The following is a 21,343-nucleotide window of genomic DNA, read 5'->3' as shown; positions in this document are numbered from 1 at the left end:
TGTTTTCAAGATGGTTTTAGGCTTAGTGCTAACACTAAGACTAACCAGCTTTGTGTGCAGTGACAAAGGGTATCTGAGGATGTTTGCTGTGCAAGACAGATGAAAGGTTTAGAGTGAGGCTTGTGTTCATAGCACAGTGGTCAAGATTATTAAGAATAACTGAATGCATTCCCACATGACAGTTGATACTGTTGAGAGCATTTTGGTTCCAGACAGTCTTAAGGGGGATATCAGGGCTGCCTGGAGACAAATCCTCCTCCTCTACTTCCTGTCACCATTGGACAGAACAAGGCAGCTCCCATCTTGCCTGATCCTACAGCGCCACCTGGTGAATGGCTCAGGGTGTATTTCCCCTTGCTTTAGAAAGTCAAGGTCACAGACCAAGAATTTCCAATATGTGCTTGAGGTCCAGTTCCCATTCCCCCTGCCCTGCACCCTCCCACCACCTGGGAAGTTGCTAAGGCTGCTGGTGCCTTGTCCCACCTCCACACTGGAGTTTAGTATTGTAAGGGGCTTCCCGTACTAGCTGTCTGTGGAGAGGCAGCTCCACAGAGTAGATAGGTCTTACAAAGTGGTCAGGGGTTCCATAGCCAGGTACATTCATGAGACACTGGTTGATGCAAGATTGAACTGGTTGGTGGCTTTGGTAAGACTTCTTGGGGTCCATGAGAGGCTGAGCATGCAAGGGCAGTGTCTGAGTTAACTTATAATGCAGCCTGGGCCATGTTGCAGTTGGCTCTTTCCAACTAGAGGAGTAAATTAATAATTTTGTACCCCCTTTTTCACTTTCTGAAGCAAGGGATAGGGTTTCTGGCTTACAGAGCCTCTGGCTCACGTAAGAGAAAGGACAGTAGTGGACTCCTGATTTCTAGTCGCAGCGACACACCCTAGCTTGCTCACAAAGCTGGACCTGAGACAACAGCTGGGCATTATCAGGCCTACCTTAACCTCCAGTACTTGCCTGTCCTAGAACACATAGGGCACTTGGCTTATAAAGAAAGCAGGCCAGTCTTACCTTTTCACTTCCTTACAAGAGAAGCTGTTTCAGATATAAAAATGAGAAATCCTAGGGACTTGTATCCTTTATACACCTATGCTAAACAGAGTTGACGCCACACATGGCCTGTCAAGGGAATGAGCCCCTGCTGTCAGGAAGCAAGACCATGGGCCTGGCAGAATCGGTTGGGAAGTGGTCTGCCCCTTGGCATAGGAGAAGCTCTGTCTTTCGTGATACCCAGGAACCAGTGCAACTGACCCATGAGTGCCTGAGAACATCCAGACAGTCCTTAGCTCTATTTTTATTACAGATTGTCCAGTAGCTGAAGTATTACAAACTTAAGACATTGTTGTCTGTTGGTGCAGTGAAAGATGCATGTACCTCTGTAGAGTGTATCTTGGCCCAGGTCATACTGCAGATGAGATCTGATGTCAGGATCTGATGTCATTACCATGCCTAGTCCAGCGGGATCGGTACAGTTTTCCTGAAGACTCATACTCGTTGACACCTGCTATGACTAAGTGAACACCAGGCTATTAGTGCCTACCACATGTAGGGACTATATGGAGTACACCTCTGTTGCTTCCAGTGTGCAGATGAAGAATCAGGTCAAAATGGATTCTGAGCTCACTGTACCTTCTGCCTCTCTGCATAAGATAGGCCTGCGCTCCCAGGATGACATTCCCCCATCACTCGGCACATGTCCCTTACTGCCTTCTCTGGTCTCTAGGCAGTTCTCTGAGCACTCTGCTGATGCTTATCTCTGTCCTTTGTCTCACCAGGAAGCTGATCAGCATCTCCTTTGGGGACCTAAACCCCTTCCCCCTACGCCAGATCCGGAACCGGAGAGCCTACCACTTGGAGAAGGTCCGGCTGGAGCTAACAGAGCTGGAGGCCATTCGAGAGGACTTCCTGCGTGAGCGGGACACTAGCCCTGACAAAGGCGAGCTAGTTAGCGATGAGGAGGAAGACACTTGAATGAATCCTCACCCTAGGATGCTGCTCTTCTTGTCTTCCTTCATAACCAAAAGTAGCAAAGGCACATCTCTACACACCAGCTGTCAGATTGTAACATCTACAGCCTCTGGGCATCTGCTGGACAGATGTCCTAAAGCTAGCTGCACCTTCTCATCTCCCTTTGGGAGCAGGAGTCCGGTGGCTTTACAGCCATTTCCATGTCATGGCATTCAGTCAAATGCATCATATCCTTGCTACCTGATTGGTGACTCACCAGGTGACTGTTTCCAAGGGCCTGTTTACAGCATCTGCCAGTTGTGTGTGTTTCACCCTGCAAAAACTGTGTTCCACATCTTCCTGTGCTCTTTCCTTTTATCCAAGGGCAGCACTGTGGAGGAATGTACAAGGGGCTGCAATGTGGCTGCTTCCAGGGACAAAAGGTCACCATCGGAAGAAGGACCTCTTAAAAAAGCAAGCATAGAACTGGCCTCCCTAGAGAGCGTGGGAGCCCTCTGCTGGTGGCCCAGCCAGCCACAGTCACTTCTGGATGAGCCTTTCAGACTGGAGTGCTCACCCTGCTCTGCAGCAGCCCCCATGCTTCTCATTGCCAGCTGTTTGCCAGCTGTCTGTCCCAGCTTGCAGTGGGACTAGCACATCTCCAAGAGCTGCTGTGGAAAGCCCTTCTAGCTGGGAGCTGACCTGTAGATGCCATTCTCCAAGTGTGGCTGGATTGGAGTTCCAAAGGAACCTTGCAGTAGACCCACCCCTGCATAAAAGAACATGGGAAACTCAGATCTGTAGTTTGTGGGCTCCTGGATGACAGTGGCTAGGGCTCTGGAATCTCTCCTAACCAACAAAAGGGGGAGGAGTGGGGCTGAATGCCAGCTTTCTGTATCTGGAAGCACCTTTCCTTGAGAACGAGAGTGATGAGTTCTAGTCTCTGCACTGCCTGGATCATCCTTGTACCCAACAGGAATCTGGGGCCACTGTGGCCTCTGGCATAGCAGACTCTGGGGACTTCCTTCTTGAAGCCCAGAGAGGGTCTGAACAAGAAAGGTGATTTTTGCTCAACCCCATAGCATCTCTGATGGGTGTCTGTCATGAGAAAACATCTTATACAGTATTATTGGAACACAAGGGAAACAGCCTTAAGTGGACTATTTTACACTACCTGGAAAAAAAATTGGAAACAATCCTTAGTGTAAACACACTCAGACTAAGGAGTGAAGCAAGACAGTGTCGAGAAGCGCTTTTTCCATGACCCGTTTTCCTGTTTTTGCTGTTTGCCTTCTAGCACTTGAGTGGCTGAGTCCATTTTTCAGTATCTAGACTATGTTTAACTTCTCTAAAAGTTGCTTCATTTATTACCATGTAAAAGGAGCTGGTCTCAATATTTAGCCAATAATCTTTGTCTATTTTCAGATATCAAAAATGTCATCATTATGTCTTTGGGATGGTGGTTTGTGGCCTAGCTTCTTCAGGAAGCTGTCAGGAGCTGGGCAGTGGTCTCACTGCTGTTCCCAGGGCCTCCCTGAAACCAAATGCTGGAAGATGTCCCACCCCCTGTGAAATGTCAGCTGTCAGCCTTGGGGACAGCTGTTAGGAGGTGCAGTAGGGTAGGGTTGGAGCCCCATGCTTCAGCTCCAGCTGCTCTGATTTCAGTTGCCATGTCCATTTCCTACCAGAAGATGCAAGACCAAGTGTGTATTTGGTGTAAATGTTCTCTTAGTGGTAGGTTGCTTTTGTCCTGTGCACCTGGTGATGATGGGGACATGGCCTAGAACATATGCCTGGCATGGGGGGCCCCTGGGTTCCATCCTAGCGATGAAAAGAAAAATCTCCAGTATGCGTGGGGGCCTGTTCTGCCATTCCCCAAGAGACAGCATTAGTTTCTCAGGCAGTTAGCATCAGTGCCCAGGTAAAAGTCTCAAGAGGTCCCAAAGAGAATGCACACTTAGAGGCTCCTCAGTGGAATAAATGACTCCGTGTCTGCAGAGCTGAGAAGGAATGGTTGCCCTCTTTCCAGTTTGGAGACAAAATGACAGAGGCTCATCCCAGAGGCACAGCCCCAGTGGCTGGGCTATCATCTCCCATTCTCTCTCATCACTGAGACCCATCTTTACCCTCCAGTGCTCCTGAGGTTCCAGACTTCTACCAGCCACCATGGCAGGGACCCCTAATGTCAGGGACTGCCTCATGCTGCTTCTCATCTGAACCTTTACCCAGCATGCAACCCATGCTCCTGCCTGGTGAGCCTTGTGGGCTGAGAAACCCAAAGCACAGCCCCCAGCATGTGGGTCCAAATGCATGTGCCACAGTAGGGGAGCACCCTGCCCTCAGCACCCCATCTGGTGGGACTTACCAATATTCCAACTGTTGATACTTTTATATTTTCACTACATTTTATATTTTTATAGACTATTTTATATTAAGGTTTTTCTAGATTCTGTACAACTTTTATATAACAAGTTCTATTTTATGTGCACAACTCCCCTGTATGTATTTATATCAGCCCAAGCTCCCAAATTGCAGGTCCCTCTTGTGCCACTTTTTCTTCTTAGCTTTGACCTTCACGTCTCCTCTGCTCACCCAGGTAGCCTCGGGCTACTTCTAGCCATGATGACAGCCAAACAGCAGTACTGGTCAGCATTTACTTATGTGGTGTCTGTTAGCTGTGGTCTGTTGATATGGAAGTACTCTGGGCAATACCCAGTCAGGTCTCATTAGCTATGTTACCGCACAAGCCCCTCTCACTTAGTACAGTGATGTCCTGATGCAGCTACCCCTGGGAGAGTGGCTGGTCAGGAAAATCCTTTAAGACAGAGGCTAGATGCGAGCCCAGTGTATGAGGCTCTCCTCCTGTGGGCAACTGGAGGACTTGAGGGCACACTGCCAAGTGACCATCCTTTTATATCACAGCAGCTTCTGTGCTCATTCTTGAGTTAAATGTTAGACTTGTAAAGGAAGAAATAAACTAATTTGTATTACATTCTGCCTCGAAAGATAGTTGTAGTCATTTGTGACAGAAGCCTCTGCGTGGTCTTGTGGTATGGGGTGTGCATGAGGGCCTTCTCCAGTTTGAGCCTGTTGGTTCTTATATCTCTTCCCTTAGTCCCATTAGGATAGGAGAGACAGGATGCCCTTCTCAGCACTGGTAGGCTGAGAGGTTAGTTGCCCTGAGTACCATGGCTCATCTATGGGCAGAGGCTGAAGCCACAAGTGAAATGCTGCCTGTATCTGGAATAGTTTACCCACCCCACCCCTTGGGAGATAGGTACCCTTTCGCTGTGTGTGCCCAGCCTGAGTCATGGCTTGTTTGCCTCCTGTCTGTGTGGACAGCTCAGGCCCAGCTGCCACTAGGGACTCCCCCAGCCATCTCTGGAAAAAACCAAGAATGATTAGGACCAAATGTCTTTCCAACAAGGGGGAGGGGAGTTTGACCAGGACTCATCAGTGTAGGCCTGGATCTATTACACTGCTGCTGGTCTTTGGGAGACATAGATTTAATCAGCAAGGCTGTGGGGAGCTCCTGAGACCACACAGCACTATAGTAATGGCAGAGGCCAGAGCTGGGTCAGGGACCCTAGGGCCCTGCCACAGTGCCAGTCCCTGCTGTGTATGGGTCTGGAGCACAGAAATGGCTCTGCTCCCATCTTTGTGAGGAGTTGCCATGAGGAGTGGATTAGGCAAAGTTATAGGAAGCCATTACTCAAAGTAGATCCCTAGGGCCTCTTTGGGCCCACAGGGCTGCTGCAGACACAAATAAGAAGCATACCCAATACCTCAGCATGGTAGTGCTTGGATGCACACAAGCCACCAGCAACTTGCTTTCCTGAGTGACCTGGTAGATTGGCTGACTTTGACCAAGCCGTGTATAGCCTCCATTCTGGAGCCCAGAATAGGAAGTAAGGGCTCAAGAGCTAGACTGGGCTTGTACCTCCTAGGCTTGTACTTTTGGACCAGTCCCTTCCCTCCACTGTGACCTTCTCACCTGTTCAACTTCAGGATGAGATGGCAGGGGCATATGGAACCCAGAGCTAGGAAAACACCTTTACTCTTGAGAGCACCAACCCTTGCTCCATCCTACCCACTCCTAGGTAGTGTAAGTCACAAGACAGGTGCAGCACTGACTGGGTCCACCCTCTGATGCCCTTTGATAGTCTCAGGGAGTGACTTTCAGTGGCCAGGTGCCTTCATGCTTCCACAAACACCTCACTCTGGCAAATAAAATGGGACAGGTGCCCTCCCAGAACTTCAGGGCCTCAAACTTGGAGGCCATAATGCCTTCCAGAAGACTCTCACAGCTCACAGCTAGAAGGAAGGGGTCGACGGGGCCAAACTTGAGAGGAAAACTTAGTTATCCCTGTCACTAACCAGGGTCCTCTTCAAAGTACCTGCATGTTGAGCTGCTCTCAGGTAGCACATCTGAGCTGTACCTACGGTCATGCCACAGGTAGTCCCCATGGGAGACAAGACAACCTGTTGCCTGAGTGCACATGCCCCATTTCTGTGGAACCTAGGCCTCTGAGGACCTTCATGGAAGATAGGCAGAGGTGAAGAATGATCGGGGACAGTGAACAGGACTCCCTGGACCTCTGCCAACCTGTACCCCCTGCAAAGAAGACCTTCCTGCTCACACCATGGAACCCTCTGGAGATACACCTTCCCTAGAAGCCACCTCCACTCCCTTCAGGACCTTGTGTGTCTACACTGGGCGTCTTTGCCTGACCTCTGCTAGCTATGCTGATTTGCCCCCAGAGGAACAGAGAAGCTGCTGTGTGCTGTGGCTCCAACAGGGGACAGAATAGTAGCCATTTGACAAGAGAAGTAGGTAGGGGTCAGGTTGGGGAGTCTCCAAATCCAAAGACAAGACCAAACCACTTTGAAAGGGTAGATAACTCATTTATGTAAAACAATAACAAATGTGCAACCCGTTAGAATAAAAAAATACCTTTTCTGAAAGGACAGGGGATCCCCAGCCTGCCGTTGTGCAGGGGTGGGGTTAGCACCATTAGGACACGAGGAGCGGGGCTCCACCGCAGCCTGTGGTGGGGCACTGAGGTCTGTGTGTCATGGGTCAGTCTGTGCATTCGGATGTGCGCTGGTGTATGCCAGGCCTCGGTTTATCGTCTGGCCACCCGCTGATGGCCTCGGGAAGGGACACCACGGCTGGGTGGGGGACAGGAGCGGCAGCACTGAGCACGGATGGTAGGCAGCTGGCAGCGGCCCAGCAGGCGCAGCGTCTCACAGAAATTGAAGGACAGGCGATCCCGCTCACAACCTTGAAGGAGAAGAGAGGAGAAGAGGTGCAGTGGCATGGTTAGAATTGGTGGGCGTGGTCTTCAGAACCACACTCTGTCATCCAGTGATTCAACTGAAAAGCCCCTTGCTCTATTGACTTAGGAAGACTGGCAGCCAACAAGAAACCCAGTTTCTAAAGGAGAGCCCTAGAATCAGAACACCAGATCTCTACTCTTGTCCCTGCCTCACTTGCCCTTGGATTACTAACACTATTGGGACTTTAGCTTTCTGGAAGAAAAGTTCAAAGACCCCATTTTTTACCACCTCAGGAGATACCCAAGAGCCTACTGGTCAGTGATGTAAACCTCTCAGCCCCATCTTTATCCCTGCTCACCCCTGGAACTGGACAGGACCAGGACCAGCACTTCATCTCAGGCACTGTGTCAATATGCATCCACTGTACACTCTGCCACCTCCATTGGTCCCACATGCCTTTGCTGTCATCACTGTACTGCCCAACACACTCCCTCTTAGCCTCATGTGGACCATGTTCACCCTGAACCTTTGTGTGGCAGGACAGCCTGTTTGGGGCCAAGGCCACAAAGATCATCAGTAGGAACCAAAGGCTGGTCAGGCCCCTGGAGATGGTACAAGGGAGGAAGTTACTTAAGCCCTAGTTGTCAGGATCTGAGGCCTGGCTGACTCTCTCGTGAAAGCTATTTTGGAAAGTGGCTTGCTTCCAGACCCTTGGCCTTCCTCCCAGTGCTACTGCTTTGCTGTTGCTGCCGCTGAAGCCACAGCTGCCCAGACCCCTGCTTACTTCTGCAGATTCCCTGGGGAGGAAGAACAGGAGGGCAGCTGGGCCCTGGTCTGGGACATCCCCAGGTGCAGCAGAGGGCACAGGCAGCAGATGAGCCCCTCCACCCTATCTTTTAGGCAGCAACTCCAAACTGTCACACTAGTCCCCTGGGTGACCTCCTGGCAGGCCTAAGCACTGAGTGAAGGTTTCCTTTTGATAACAGCCCCCCACCTCCACGGGAAGGACACATGACTAGGCACGTGAGCTGCCTTGCCACAGTGATCACACACCCTGGAGTTTCCAGGATTTCCAAATGTCCTGTTGAACAATCCTACAAACCATCAAAACATCCTGGAAGCTCCTGGGGCTTGCAATCCAAGAGTCTTCCCTGAATGGCTCCCTTCACTTGGGCGGGGGTGGGGGGCGGGGACCGGAGGCGGGGTGCTGAGGAGGCTCTTCACATGGATGGACATTGGGGAGAAGCCTAGTCACTTCCAGGAGTTCCTACTAAGTCTACCCTCTCCGTTCCTCTTGGAGATCTTACAAGCACACAGCCTCCTGAGCCAGGCTATTTCTGGTAGAGCCTCAGTTCCTGCGCTCTCCCTATCTGCACCACCTGAGACCATAGCTACCATATTCCCTACCAAGCCCGAGCTTAGTGTGAGAAACAGAAGAGCCATAGGCACTATCAGCCCCAAAGGCAAGCACTGTGGTACATCACCCAGCTTAGCTTGTGCTGAGTGTCTTAGAAGTCTGTGGGATAGATGGAAGGAGATGATGAGAGAAACAGGCAGGGATGGCTTAACAAACCCAGGCTGACGTCTCCTCCAGCACCTTGAGGCAATGGGATTCAGGGCAGGATGGCAGAGCAGTAGCTGCTCTGGTCCTGAGCCAGTACCACTAGGAACCAGCTGCTGAGAGTGAAGGCTGTACAAAGCTCGGGGCTGACACCCATAGACTGTCCTAGGGACAGGTGCATCAAATCAGTAGGTAAATGCCAAGCAAGCTCTTGGGTTCCCTTGGGTGTCAGAGGTGGCCTCAGACTCCACATGCCTTTGCAATGGAGGACAGTAATGGCTGCCAAAAATGGGCGGGAGGGAGCAAAGTGGCCTAGCCTTCACTAAGGAGAGGCCTTGGCAATACTGAGTCCTTCACCCGCAGATCCTCCTATTACAAGAATAGGGATTGACAGCCCCTTTATGCATGAGGAAATGACAATCCAGATTGGCACATAGAGCCCAAGACTACATAGCTGGTGAGCAGGTACCCAGATGTGACTCAAGGGCCACACTGTTTCCTGTGTTCAGCACTGCTGGGGACAGCTGGAGCTTCAGGAAGGAGGTGATTTCCAGAGCCACCTCTGGCTCAGACCTTTCCTCTACAATGGCCAGGCTGGCCAGGAAGCCCATAATCGTCAGCAACAGCAGCAGGAGCACCCTGGGAAGGAGTCCTTCCTGTAGCCCCTCCAGACAGTTATCATAGGACTAGAAAATGCCCACAGCCCAAGAACATCTTCCCTTCACTGTGGGGACTAGGACCCCAGGGGAGAAAAGCTTGCCACAACCAAGGTCAGGATGCTCCCTCCACTCCCTAGGGCTAATAAAGCTGCCCGCAGGATACCTGAGTAGCTGGGATTTCCCTTGGCTGATTCCCAGTTTTGGACCTTGGCACCCTGTGGCCTCCCAGTTACAGTGACCATGGGGCTTGAGCCAACTGTAAACAGAACAGCAGCTGTCCTGGAACCAACATCTAGATGATTCTTTAGTTCCCAGCCATCCTTCTCCCCTTATCCCATCATCCCCAAGGGTAAGGAGACACTCACGTGGGGGTTCAACCAGTTCACAGTCCTCAGTGGCACATGGCCGTGAGCTCTCAGGCCATGCCTCATGGCTACACAGGTCACTGTCTTCCTCTGCCAAGCCTGTCTGAGTGTTCACACATTTGACCAGACGCCGCTGAACACCACCACCACAGGGGACAGAGCACTGCACAGAAGAGAGGAGAGAATGTCTCCAGGACCAGCCATCACAGTCAGGGACTGGCCGTCTCTGGACAGCACCACCCTCTCCAGAAAGCCATTCCTGACTAGAGCCTAGTGCTGACTCCCACTATCACTGGAGGCATCTGTTCTTACAATGAGGGCAAGATATGAGTAAGAAGAAATGCAAAACACACCCAAGAGGCCTGCACAGAGAAGGCAGACCATGGGATGAGGCATCATAGTGCCTGGACACAGAAGGAGTGCTACAAGCAGAGAGAGAAAGAGTGTCTCCAGCGTGGTCCCCACCCTGAGCCAGCCTTTTCTCGGGTTTAATCTGTGCTGACATGATACAGGCTCTGCGCTTCAGATTTTTCCACTTCTTCTCCATGCTGCTCCCAATTAAAGAGGAAGGGGAAAAAAAGAGCCCAGCAAGGCAAAGCACCTGCCTAGAGTCATTCAGCAGCCAGTCAGACAATGATTCACTGAGGTTCTTGAACCAATCAGCACCCAATAGGCTCAGCAGCAAGCTGCCTTGCCCTATGGGGCCTCTCTCTACCCCATCCCATCCCTAGCCACAGTGGTCTTTGCTCCATTCCCTGAACACTCCATCATTCCTGCCTCAGGGCTCAGAACTTGCTGTTCTCTTTAACCCTCCCTTTAGCGACACTGACCCCTTTAGGTCAGAGCACTACTGATTATTTAGTGGCCACAGAGACCAGCACATAGTACACACTCAACAACTCATTCAAAGGACCAGGGCCTACCTGTCAAGGATTGCTCCCAGTTCTTCCCCAGAAGCAACCCTCCTCACCTGACCCCAGGGCCCTACCACCCACTGTGTGCAGGGGTGGGTGTTGCAGGGTCTGCTGTTGTTAGGTCTCAGCGACTCCTCACAGAGGCCTGGCTCTGGACATGTCACCAGACGCTGCTGTTCACCACCACCACAAGCCTCAGAACACTGGAAGAACAGAGAGGCATCAGGTAGAGCCAGGGTCCAAGGTTGTTCTCAGTCCCCACTTCCCCAGGCCCAGACCTCACCTCTCTCCAGGAGGAAGTGTACCAGGGGAGGCAGGGCTGGGTCCCACAAAGCTGACGGGTGGGTGGCTTGGTAGGCCCGGGCTGACAGTGAAAGGGTCGCAGTGGCCGGAGGTCACGTGTGTCCACACACTGTACATCCCTTGTAGAGGAACCTCCACCACAGTTTCGAGAACACTAGACAGCAAAGTATAGACATAGAGACACATCGTATGCATATGTAAGCAACACAACTCATTGAGGCTTATTGTGCAGCAGGGTTAAACCTTTCAGCCTAGACCAAAGCATCCCAGAAGACTTGGACACCAGGTGGCAACCCCAGGGGATAGAATTAGGGTGCGCTGAGAGTCCAGTGGTGGATGGTGCTAATTCAGAGAAAAGACAGACAGCAACGCAAGCAGGGCCAGGCCGTGCTGAATGAAGAGCTCCAAGAGGGGTGAGGACAGGATAAGATCAGAGAACAGACGGTGCCATGACATTCACCCTGCCCTGCTGCTGGTCTTCAAACCACAGCCATGGACCCAGGGCTCCCTCTGTACCTTACTCCAGTTGCCCGCGCGCCAGGCAGCACAGGGCCTCAGATGACAATGGCGGGCCGGCTGGGGCCGGCTGGAAAGGGTGCAGTCCTCATCATGGCCAGAGCTGCAGCGCACTAGCCTCCAGATGGCGCCCAGGCCACAGGTGGTGGAACACTGTGGGCCACAGGTACTGTAAGCCCGGCAGCCCCTCACCTTCCAGAACCTCAAACCTACCGCATCTTTATCTGCAAGACAGACCCCTCCACCCACCTCCTAAGAAGACTGTGAAAGAAAATTCAAATGTCACCAGCAGTTAACTATCCCTGCTCCCAAGGGCCCGCTAGGCCCTCCTACCTACCCTGCCATCCTGTGGTTTCTCACCAGGAAAGTCTAGGCCCTTAATCCACACAGTTAAATGAGTAGGACTATCAACCTGCCTCTCTCCCTACAGATTATGGACTTCTTACAATGACAATCTAGAGCGGGAGAACTGGCCATCTTTTCCCCCCTACAACTCAGACTATTATGGGATTCCCTAAACCAAAGAGACTTTGAAGGGTGACAATGGTTGAAACATCTGGAGGAGTCCTACTGTGCCTCTGCTAAACCTGCCAGACCCTCCCAGGCAGGACTGGGTCTGGGAGCCATGGAAAGAAGCCTTCCTTACCCATACAGCTAGCTAAGGTATGAGTCCCATTTCTGGGGCACGCAGGCCAGTGTGAGGATGCTGGGAGCAGAGGCGCTTAATCTGTAGCTGCTACTGACTTTTCTGAATCCTTCCGTGTGGCCTAGGAATAGCCCTTTAAGAAGAACTCAAGACTCAAGCAGATGAAGGCCCTCATTTCACTTCTACTTCAAAGTTGGGAAACTGATGCTCAAGACTATATGAGAGCTAAGGCAATACTCTTCCTGCTTTGTGGAGCCTCGGCCCACCATGGCTGTCAGTCGGCTCAACCCAGGAACTGTTATGCCACTCTCCAAGGAAGGCAGGATGAATAAGGCTGTGTCTTGCTCTGCTCAAAACTGAGTCCCAGGGTCCTACTCAAACTTTCCCGTCATCCCTGGCCCTGTACAACTCACCTGGCTCCAGTTTCCTACTTGCCAACTGGCATTCTTGGCAGGCAGCAGATCTGCAGGGGCGCCATCCTCCACTAGGCTGGGCTGCAAAGACTGGACCTCAGGGTCCTTGCTACTGTTAGTTTGAGTCTCCTGAGCTGGTCTCGGCAGCAACCCAGGGCTCTGGGTCCCCTCAGGGTTAGGGGTCTGAGGCTGGCCCAATGGTCCCGAGTTCCTTGGATCAGTTGGTACTGTCAAAAGCAAGGTCCCAGGCATTACTGGAGTTTTTAGGTTCTGTGAGCTCAGTTCTGGGGTTGAAAAGATGGGAGTTCCTTGTTCAAGAGGGCTGTCCCTGCCCCAGATGTCTGGCACAGTGGCCATGGGAGGAAGTGGAGAAGCCACCTCCACAGTGGGTCGCAGCTCACCATGTACAGGCTTCAGGTCAGCCTCTAGCACAGGGTCCCAGGCCACATTCCATCCTGTCGACACCTCTACCACATCAGGATTTGAAGATGCTTGGGTAGTACTGATGGAGGCTGAAGAGGGCTGTGTGGGGATAGGGTTTTTGGGCAGGGTAGCTGATGTATGACCCAAGGAGTTACCATCTTTAGAAGGCTTGTTCCTGTCAGACCATGGAGTGGAGGGCTGGGTCTGCTTATCTTCATTCACTAGCAACTCATCAGGATTTCCAGGGGCAACAGGTGTTATCATATCATCAACTGAAGCTGGGGGCCAGGGCAAGCTGGGGAACCCAAGTTCAGGGGCCTCTATGGGAGAATCTTGCTCAGTCAAGAAATTGCCCAAGGGGTTCACAGAGGTCTGCTCTAATAATACTGTTGGAGAATGGCTAGCCTCACTGAGTAAAGGGCTAGGAGACCAAGATCCCTGAATGTCCTCTCCCTCAGCTCCAGGAGCCCCTGCAGTAGACACTGGAGTATCTAAGGGGAGTTCAGTGGCTCTGATGTGAGGTGGTGCTGTCCAACCTCCAATATCAACCAGATCTGAATGGGGTTCTTCAAAAGACCCATAGGACAAGTCTTCATGGAAATTAATGAAATTGTAGTCATAATAGAAATCATCCACAAACGCAGGCCCTGGCGGATCCAATTCCAGGTCCTCCTCATCAATGGCGTTGCTGATGCTGACTGGCTTGGGTGAGGATGCTGGGGAAGGGCGTGGGGCCGGCTGGTTCGGGATGAAGTCAACCTCATTGAAGAGCTCGGAGCTGGAGGAGCCACTCCCAGAGGCACCTGTGTCCACTATGTACATGGGATACTGGCAGGGTTGCAGAAAACAAAAGGTCTCAGTTATTGGTCTCTCAGCTTCATCACAAGGGACATCAGTATTGTTGATGCAGAGGACAGTTCGTTGCCGAATGCCAGCTCCACATGTCACAGAGCACTGCAAAGGAGGTCACAGCTCAGGCCAGGATGGGACTTCTGGGAAAGCTGGGGCATGGTGGCAGAGCCTGCCCACTGCTGGTGTCATAGTGACAGAAGTCTCAGACAGTCCTCTATGGCCATGCTCAGCTCAAGATGGTAGCCTATGGTCATAGCATGCCAATGAACCCCCGACCCCCAAGGCTCTGAGAACAGTGTTGTCCCAGGAATGCCCTCCAGGTTCCCTCCCACTTCAGGTTCCAAACAATAAGGATTCCAGGTGATGGTAGTACCAGAGGCAGGTCCCCTTTCACTTCTGCACTAACCTGAGACCAGTTCCCCACACCCCAGGTGGAAGGACAGGTTATATAACGGTTGCACGGAGTTTCAGCCAAGGGGCGGGGAAGATGTTCACAGGCAGATGGCTCAAGGGCACGCTGCTCATCCAGCCCTATACTACGTATGCAGAACACAGCCCGGCGAGAGAGGCCTTCAGGCCCGCAGGATCGGGAACACGGCTGCCACTCCCCTGCCCACCACCTGGTAGAGGGCACACAGTGGTGACAGTGTGACATTAACACCTATCATGAGCAAGTTTCATGAGCAAAGATAGCCATGGCATACGTGGCTCCAGGCCACTGGGGTGTGAACAAACCAGAACGGAGGATAATCCCCAGCAAGTCAAGTCCCTGAAGCCCAGTGGCAGAGCCCTTTTCACTCCTACCTCCCTTACCCCCTGGAACCTGGACAAGGTACCCAGAGATCCAAAGAAGAGTTATCAAGGGCATCTAGGCTGGCACGGGCTGCCCAGTGCACTCCAGGGCCAAGATAGGTTCATGGACTTAGAAAAAGAAGCCACCCTCTCTTCTCCTGAGCTACCAGGGTTCTGCAGAGGCAGGAGCAGGATACCTAGGAATCGGAGTTCTGGTTGGGGACAGTAAGCTCACCTGGGGGGACAGGGCTCCTCACTGCATTTCCTCTGGCGGTCAACGGGCCGATTTAGAGGGTCACAGTGCTCCTCAGTTACAACTCCGGCCCGCCTCTCCATGCAGTACAAGCTCTGCTTCTGCACTCCTGGAAGCCATGGAGAACTCAGCCAGGGCCTGGCACCAGGATGCTCAAGAGATATACATACAACCTCTCTGCAGAGAACTCACAAAACAGGGTCCCACTGCCTCTGTCAGGGTGAAGGCAGGCCTCCATAGCCTCCTCTCACTGCCCTCCCAGCCTTCCCTATACTGTAGGCTTCCCTATACTGTAGGCTAGGTGGCCCACCCTGCTGCTTCTTAGTGATGGCTTAGGCCTTTTAGCTCTGTAAAATGGAAATAAATAACAAGACCCACTTCAAAGACCCGCAGTGGCCATTACTGTGATCTCACATGAGCAAGTTCAGCAAAGGGTTCAGCCAGTGTTGAATCTCACCTGTGCCACAGGTGACCGTGCACTTGGTCCAGGGCCCATAATGCCAGGAGAACTCAGGTGGCTGGACTCCATCGTGACTGTCCCTCTGGATGGTATACTGGTAGTGTACCCCAGGGTTCTTCTCCTGGAACAGCAGCTGGGACAGGCAAAAGGGGGCCTGTGAGCACAGGGGATCCTCTCCATCTGCCTAGCACCTGCCCCTAGGGTCATTTCCAGCTACCTCTGTGAACTGAGCTGTACTAGAGACCTACTCTAGAGATGAGAAAACTGAGACCAAGACTCAGAGACCCCAGCAGCTAAGCTTAGCCCAGAATCAGATCCTACAGAAGCCCTAAAGTTCCCCCTTTATATCCTATCTTGGAAACCAACCCCACTTATTCCTCCCTTCCTGGCTCTGAGAGGCAGGCACCTGGATCCAGACAGGCTCACTGGTGGGGCCTGGGGATGTGAGGTTCTCCAAGTTGCCCTTCCGTGCATAGGTGAAGGTAGTGCCTGCCACCTGGTAGTCCCCATTCCACTGGATGGTCCAGCCGCCATTGAGGAAGTACTTATCTGGGTCCTCACTCCTCAGGGCCAGGAAGTTGGCAGCCTCAGCCACCTCCTCAATGAGAATTTCTCGGGCTCCAGCTGGGATCAGCCCTACATCCACATACCCTGTGGGCAGGGGTTGTACAGAGTTTGGGCCCTGGGGTTAATCAGTCAGTTGTCCCCCACCTTCTTGCCTGCACTTGCTCTGCTGCTGAAACCAACGACTCCACAATCAGCTCAGGATTCTGAGTCCCCTCTCCCCCCAAAATATATAGGTATTGTATCCACTCTGGGTCACCAAGACCTCAAAAAGGGCCCACAGATCCTTCCCCTCTGCCTCATGGTCTACCACTACTATCTGGGAAACTGGGAAACTGATTTTTATCAGTTCAGCCTGGTCCATCATCTCTCCCATCCAGGAAAGTCACTTGGGCCTTTGCTCTCTTTAGAATTAGAGTAGCCTAACTTCTCTCTTTCTATTAGGCGACACTGCTCTTGTGTGTGCCTAGCACCACTCCATAACAAGACAGTGTTGCTAGACCCACTCTACAGATGAGGAAATGAAGCACTGAGTTAAGGTGGTCTACACAGGGCTCCTATGGGGATACAAGTCAGCCCTGGGAAGAAATGCAAGCTGTGGAGCACAGCATTCTAGCCTCACGGCCTACCTGCCTTACAGGGGCAGACTCTACCACACGCTTGCCTCTAGCTGGGATTCTCCTCAACCAATCTCCAGAGTCATTCATCATTAGGCTCATTCCCCACCTCCTGTGAGAAGTCTTCCCTGAACTCCCTGACTTCCCTGACTTCCCAGGTCAAGACCTTCTAGCTTGGTGTTTCCTTCTCTTCCTGAAATACATAGCCTACTGCCTTTGTCACAGTGAAGATTCTGTCACCTAGGCGTCCCCCATAGTTAAAGCACACAGTTAGCACTTAAGCAATATGTGTGACTCAGACCTCAAGGCTGGGACATGGTACTGGGGAGGTCTCTGAAACTTCAGAAGATAACAGCCCTCTGAAAGGACTACACACCATTCACAGTCACTTAGAAGAACCCTTAGGAAGACAGGTCTCACTTGGAACAAGGACTCAGTGTCTGCTCTAAGGATAAGGACCCTGGCCAAACAAGGAGGGTCCTGTTGCCATGTCTAGTCTAGACGAGGACCACAGGGGCAGGCAACACGATGACAGGCATACATTCCCAGCCCAGCAGCCCCAACCATACCCAGGCCTTCAGCCTCCTTGAAGGTCCTGCTCACGGTGTGGCATGTAGAGCCATCCCCCTGGCACACACCACAGCGGTCCTCCTCAGCACCAGAGTCAATCTCGAAGTCACAGCCCACTTTCTGTAACAGAGAGGAAGCCCTTTGTGCTGGCTGCCAACCCCTTTCCCCGGTGAGTATCTGCCGGACTCAGGAGAGAGACCCTAGGAGGAAGTCAAAAGCCCTTGCTTGGGTCCAGTCCTATCATAGTCATACTGCCTGATGACCGAGTCTTCTTCCCCTGAGCCTCAGTTTCCCCAGATGAGAAATAGGGGAGACATCATTTCATGCCTTAAAAGAGTGTTAAGAACATCCCAGGAGACAAGAGGCAGGAAGTGTCTCTCACATAAGACTACAGGTAAGTGTGGATTCTGGCACACTGTGGAATTTTTCTAGAAAATCAGAGACACTGGGTTAGCACCTCTTTCTGAGGCCTCCTCTAGACCTGGGCCTTTAGCACAGTGGCTTTAAAGGCAAGAAGTGGGGTAAGGAAGGTGGCTGGGGCCCTGGGCGTGGAAGAGTGGCAAGGACTAGAAAACAGACAAACCGTTACCAAACACAGTGCTGTCTCCAGGCTCAGAGCCCAGCATACCACTACCACCACCTTGGCAACCCCTTCGGTGAGAGGAGGCAGTTTCCTGAATCCACCTAGGCTTTCATGAGTGGAGCCGTATAGGCAGGCACACTGATAGGAGCTGTAGGAAGTTATTGGAAATGAAGTGGTAAGGTAGTAGTGACTGACAGGATGGTGCTAACGGTGAGGTCTCCATTGCCAGAGACAGTAGTGCACAAAGGTTTGTCTTAAAAGTTAGACAGCAAGGAGGAGAAAGCCAGGTAAGCCCTGGAGGTGGGCCCGGTACCTGCCAACAGGGCTGGGAGAACCTCTTCCTATCCCACATACCCTACAGATGCCATTGATGCAGATGTCACGGCTGACACGGCCTTGGTAACAGGGGGTGCCATCCACCACGGCATCCCTCAGCTTCTCTGTATTGGAGTAGTTAGAGGGCCGGCAGTGCAGCTCACAGGGGTTCTCTGATGGGACAAGAGGAGGATTCAGGAAGCAAAGCCAAGACCAGGCATCACAGAGGCCACCAGGGAGACCCCCGCATCCTCCATGTCACACACACAGACTGAGGAGCTGGGAAGAATGAATAGCTGTCGCAGACAACAGCAGGGAGCCGCCAAGGACTGAGGGTCCTATATCACTGGGATCCCTACATCTGCCACCTCTGAGTCTCAACATCCATGTGGGTAGCATAACTCACCATCGTTGAGCACAGGCACCCATTTATGCAGCTTGCCCTTATAGAGCTTGCCATCAAACTGGCTACACTGGGTGTGGCGGAAAGAGGGACGGTCCGGCGGGCAGGCTGGCAGGTTGCAGAGCCGGAACCGCTTCCGCTCCCCCACACAGTACTTGCCTCTGTTCTTAGGCCTGTAAGGAAAGCCATGGGGCTGTGAGCATGCTATTAGTGCCCAATGCCAAGCAACATCTTCTGCACCCAGAGTCCCCTGCCATCCTCCCCATCATGCTGCTCTGCCCTCTAGGGCTGCCATATATACCCTCCCTGTCTCCAAGGATCTAAGGAATAGTGGCAGCAAGACCCTCAGGCTCAGCCCAGAACTGCTGTATGACCATGAGTCATACAGCCCCCTTTAGATGTACACTGCCATGTTCCGGACCTCAGTCTCCTTGTCTATAAAATGGAGTTGGACCACCTCTAAGAGAGCTACTGAGAGGCTGGAACATGTAGTGGGCTGATGGGCTAGCCTTGTGTTGTTAGACTTGTTCCTGGGGACAGCATGCCTGGGCTAGGTCAGAGGAAGCCTCCCAGCCCCACCCAGAAGTTACCTTGGCTTGGCATCTAACCTGTACCCCATCTAAGCCAAGCCAGCCCCCTACTGGCTGAGCTGGAGGCAGGGACATACAGAGGGGTAGGGACCAGAGGCCTGATGAAGCACCATCCCTGAGATGAAATTGGCTGTGAATCCCACCTCCCAGGCTGCCAAGCAAAAAAGTTTGTTCAGTGGGGCCAGGCTGCCCCTTGTTTCACTAAGTCTCCCAAAGCTCCCTTTAGATGTGAAAGCTCACCCGAAGCTATAGCCACCCCGCTAGTACTGCAGCCAGTCTCAGATACCTAAAGCAGCTTGTGCTGGGTGTTTCCCACAGCATAAGGAAGGGTCAGTGCCTTACCCATACTGCCTGACTTAGCCCAATGACAACTTGACTAGGAAGGCTCTGCTGGCACCCATTAGCACCAAACTGAGGCCCAGAGGAGCAGTGAAGAAGGAAGGCCCTTGTGTGAGGACGGAGGACCTAGAGGCTGAACATCCCAGGGTGCAGTTCTAAACATTCACCTCTGCATCCTCCTCTCTGCAGCCACTGGCTTTGCAGCAAGGTCTCTGTGCATCTCCCCAAGCTTTTGGAGAGCACTCCCCTCTTGGCTAGTGTGTCAGCTCTGGGGAACGCTTGCAGAACGCTCCCTGGAAGTGACCCGTGGTGACCTAGGCACTGGACTTGGCCATTCTAGGGACACTTCTTAGAGACGGAGGCTGGAACAGAGGTAGTCTCTGCTATCAGCTGGCTCCGTTCGGATCCTTTCTCCCAGCCTGGGCCCCACACTCACACAGGCTGTGTGCACTGTCGTTCAGCACTCCGTACACCCACGCCACAGCTCCTCGAGCAGACAGACCAGGCACTCCAACCGGACCAGCCACCGTCCACCGCCTCGGGCTGGAGGCCCTCAGGGACGCACTCTCCATTGAGACACCACTACTGAGACATATGGGGGCAGACCCCGACACCTGTCAATCATCCTCACCCCACTGAGATCAAAGTGGGCAAGACAAGTGTCAAAAGACAGAGGAGGATGGAAGGTGTAAGACAGACTCTATGGTCACCCACAACGAATACGCCATGGTGAAGCTGGGTGAAGAATAAAATAAAACCCACGTTGACTGGACCAAAAGTGAGAATGTTAATTAAGAGCAGACCCCAGGGAAGTCGAGCTAGGAATGAGCAGAGGGAAGATGGCCTCCCCAATCCCATATTCAGCCAGGGTTGAGGCTTCCTGCGCACCTTATTCTTCCCACAGCGTGTGCCATCCACAGCCGCATCCAGCTTGGAGTGACAGGTGGTCCCCACAGAGCACCATAATGTGTGGCAGATATCCTGCAAAGAGGCATGTACATTACCCTCAGACACTCTCCCCAGTCATACCACCCACTCTGTCCCTACTGTCATGGTGACACATTTCCACAGAACACATTTCCACAGGAACATCCTATGAGTGTGCAAGTGTGAGGATTCTCTGGCCCCTCTCCCTCAGTCACATGATACCATGGGGCCTTTGAGAGGGACTATCGTCCAGCCTGGCTTGATGCCAACAGCTGTCTCCAGCTGGCCACCTCTTCCAGTCCCAGGCTATAGAACCTGAAACATTCAAGATAGAAGTTCAGCTCATGTCTTTACAAGACCCTCTCTGGGACCCTGAAGGACTGATTATTTTTTTTCTCCCTTCTTCTAAGACAAGTCCAGAGAGCTGAAAGACTTGTCCATAGTCCCCTAAGGTTTGATTTAGAATCCAGACCTGTACCTGTGCCTACCAAAACCCAGGCGCCTGCCACAAGTCACGTTAGGTATTGCCATGCCCCTTGAGAGCACACCCCTAGCCAGGCATTGTCGGGCTGGTGAGGACCACCCGCCTGTACCTCCCATACCCACACTCACATCCATGTCCTTGCAGTGGACTGAATAAGGCCCATACTGAAGGCGGCACTGGTGGTTCACATCGTACAGGACACCGGGCAGCACCGAGGGGAACTCAATGACATCCTTGGCTGGATGGTCATCTAAGCACAGACCCCAGCCACGGCTAAAAAAAAAAAAAGAAAGAGAGGATAACTTGAGGTCCCTAGGGCAACAGTGCAGCCTGAGACCCATGGGAGAAGCCTGGGTAGAAGAGCAGAGCAGGTGGGGATTGTGAACCTCATCGGAAAATGCCAGTCTTCCACCTGGCCAGCAGGTCATGTGACCCTTCCAAAGCAGCCCTGAAGCCGTCTCTCATCTGACTGGAGCTCTAGCCATCTCACAAATATCCCACCCTCCACAGGGAGCCTTCAGCATGTGCACCATCACAGAGACCCTGGCACCCTTCTTTCAAAG

General features: G+C 52.4%; 2 protein-coding genes across 6 annotated transcripts in view; one reads left to right on the top strand and one right to left on the bottom strand.

Annotated features, from left to right (window-relative positions):
* The window catches only part of Tbc1d2b (TBC1 domain family member 2B), a 68,449-nt gene extending 63,493 nt beyond the window's left edge, over window positions 1-4,956 (top strand). Inside the window, exon 13 of the mRNA XM_028758922.1 lies at window positions 1,780-4,956. Within this exon, the coding sequence (XP_028614755.1) occupies window positions 1,780-1,975 (196 nt within the window). The 3' untranslated portion in view covers window positions 1,976-4,956. The remainder of the gene's footprint in view (window positions 1-1,779) is intronic.
* A 1,881-nt stretch (window positions 4,957-6,837) lies between these two features.
* Window positions 6,838-21,343, bottom strand: part of Adamts7 (ADAM metallopeptidase with thrombospondin type 1 motif 7) — a 36,866-nt gene continuing 22,360 nt past the window's right edge. Inside the window, exons 9-25 of one of the 5 annotated variants that reach the window (XM_028758930.1) lie at window positions 20,909-21,053; window positions 20,258-20,350; window positions 19,806-19,951; window positions 18,444-18,613; window positions 18,077-18,210; window positions 17,139-17,259; window positions 15,795-16,039; window positions 15,386-15,521; window positions 14,911-15,037; window positions 14,290-14,503; window positions 13,010-13,859; window positions 12,609-12,835; window positions 11,550-11,702; window positions 11,014-11,187; window positions 10,787-10,933; window positions 9,817-9,979; window positions 6,838-7,235 (exon numbers count right to left, since the gene is read on the bottom strand). In XM_028758930.1, the coding sequence (XP_028614763.1) occupies window positions 7,078-7,235; window positions 9,817-9,979; window positions 10,787-10,933; window positions 11,014-11,187; window positions 11,550-11,702; window positions 12,609-12,835; window positions 13,010-13,859; window positions 14,290-14,503; window positions 14,911-15,037; window positions 15,386-15,521; window positions 15,795-16,039; window positions 17,139-17,259; window positions 18,077-18,210; window positions 18,444-18,613; window positions 19,806-19,951; window positions 20,258-20,350; window positions 20,909-21,053 (3,403 nt within the window). In that variant the 3' untranslated portion in view covers window positions 6,838-7,077. Of the gene's footprint in view, window positions 7,236-9,816; window positions 9,980-10,786; window positions 10,934-11,013; window positions 11,188-11,549; window positions 11,703-12,608; window positions 13,986-14,289; window positions 14,504-14,910; window positions 15,038-15,385; window positions 15,522-15,794; window positions 16,040-17,138; window positions 17,260-18,076; window positions 18,211-18,443; window positions 18,614-19,805; window positions 19,952-20,257; window positions 20,351-20,908; window positions 21,054-21,343 lie in introns of all 5 variants that reach the window. The other 4 variants (XM_028758929.1, XM_028758927.1, XM_028758928.1 and 1 more) reach the window with 4 other exon arrangements.

This window comes from Grammomys surdaster, unplaced genomic scaffold (assembly GCF_004785775.1).
Source record: "Grammomys surdaster isolate TR1022 unplaced genomic scaffold, NIH_TR_1.0 126248, whole genome shotgun sequence".
Lineage (NCBI taxonomy): Eukaryota > Metazoa > Chordata > Mammalia > Rodentia > Muridae > Grammomys > Grammomys surdaster.
The sequence above is the reverse complement of the archived record's forward strand: the minus strand, read 5'-3'. Positions and strand labels throughout refer to the sequence as shown.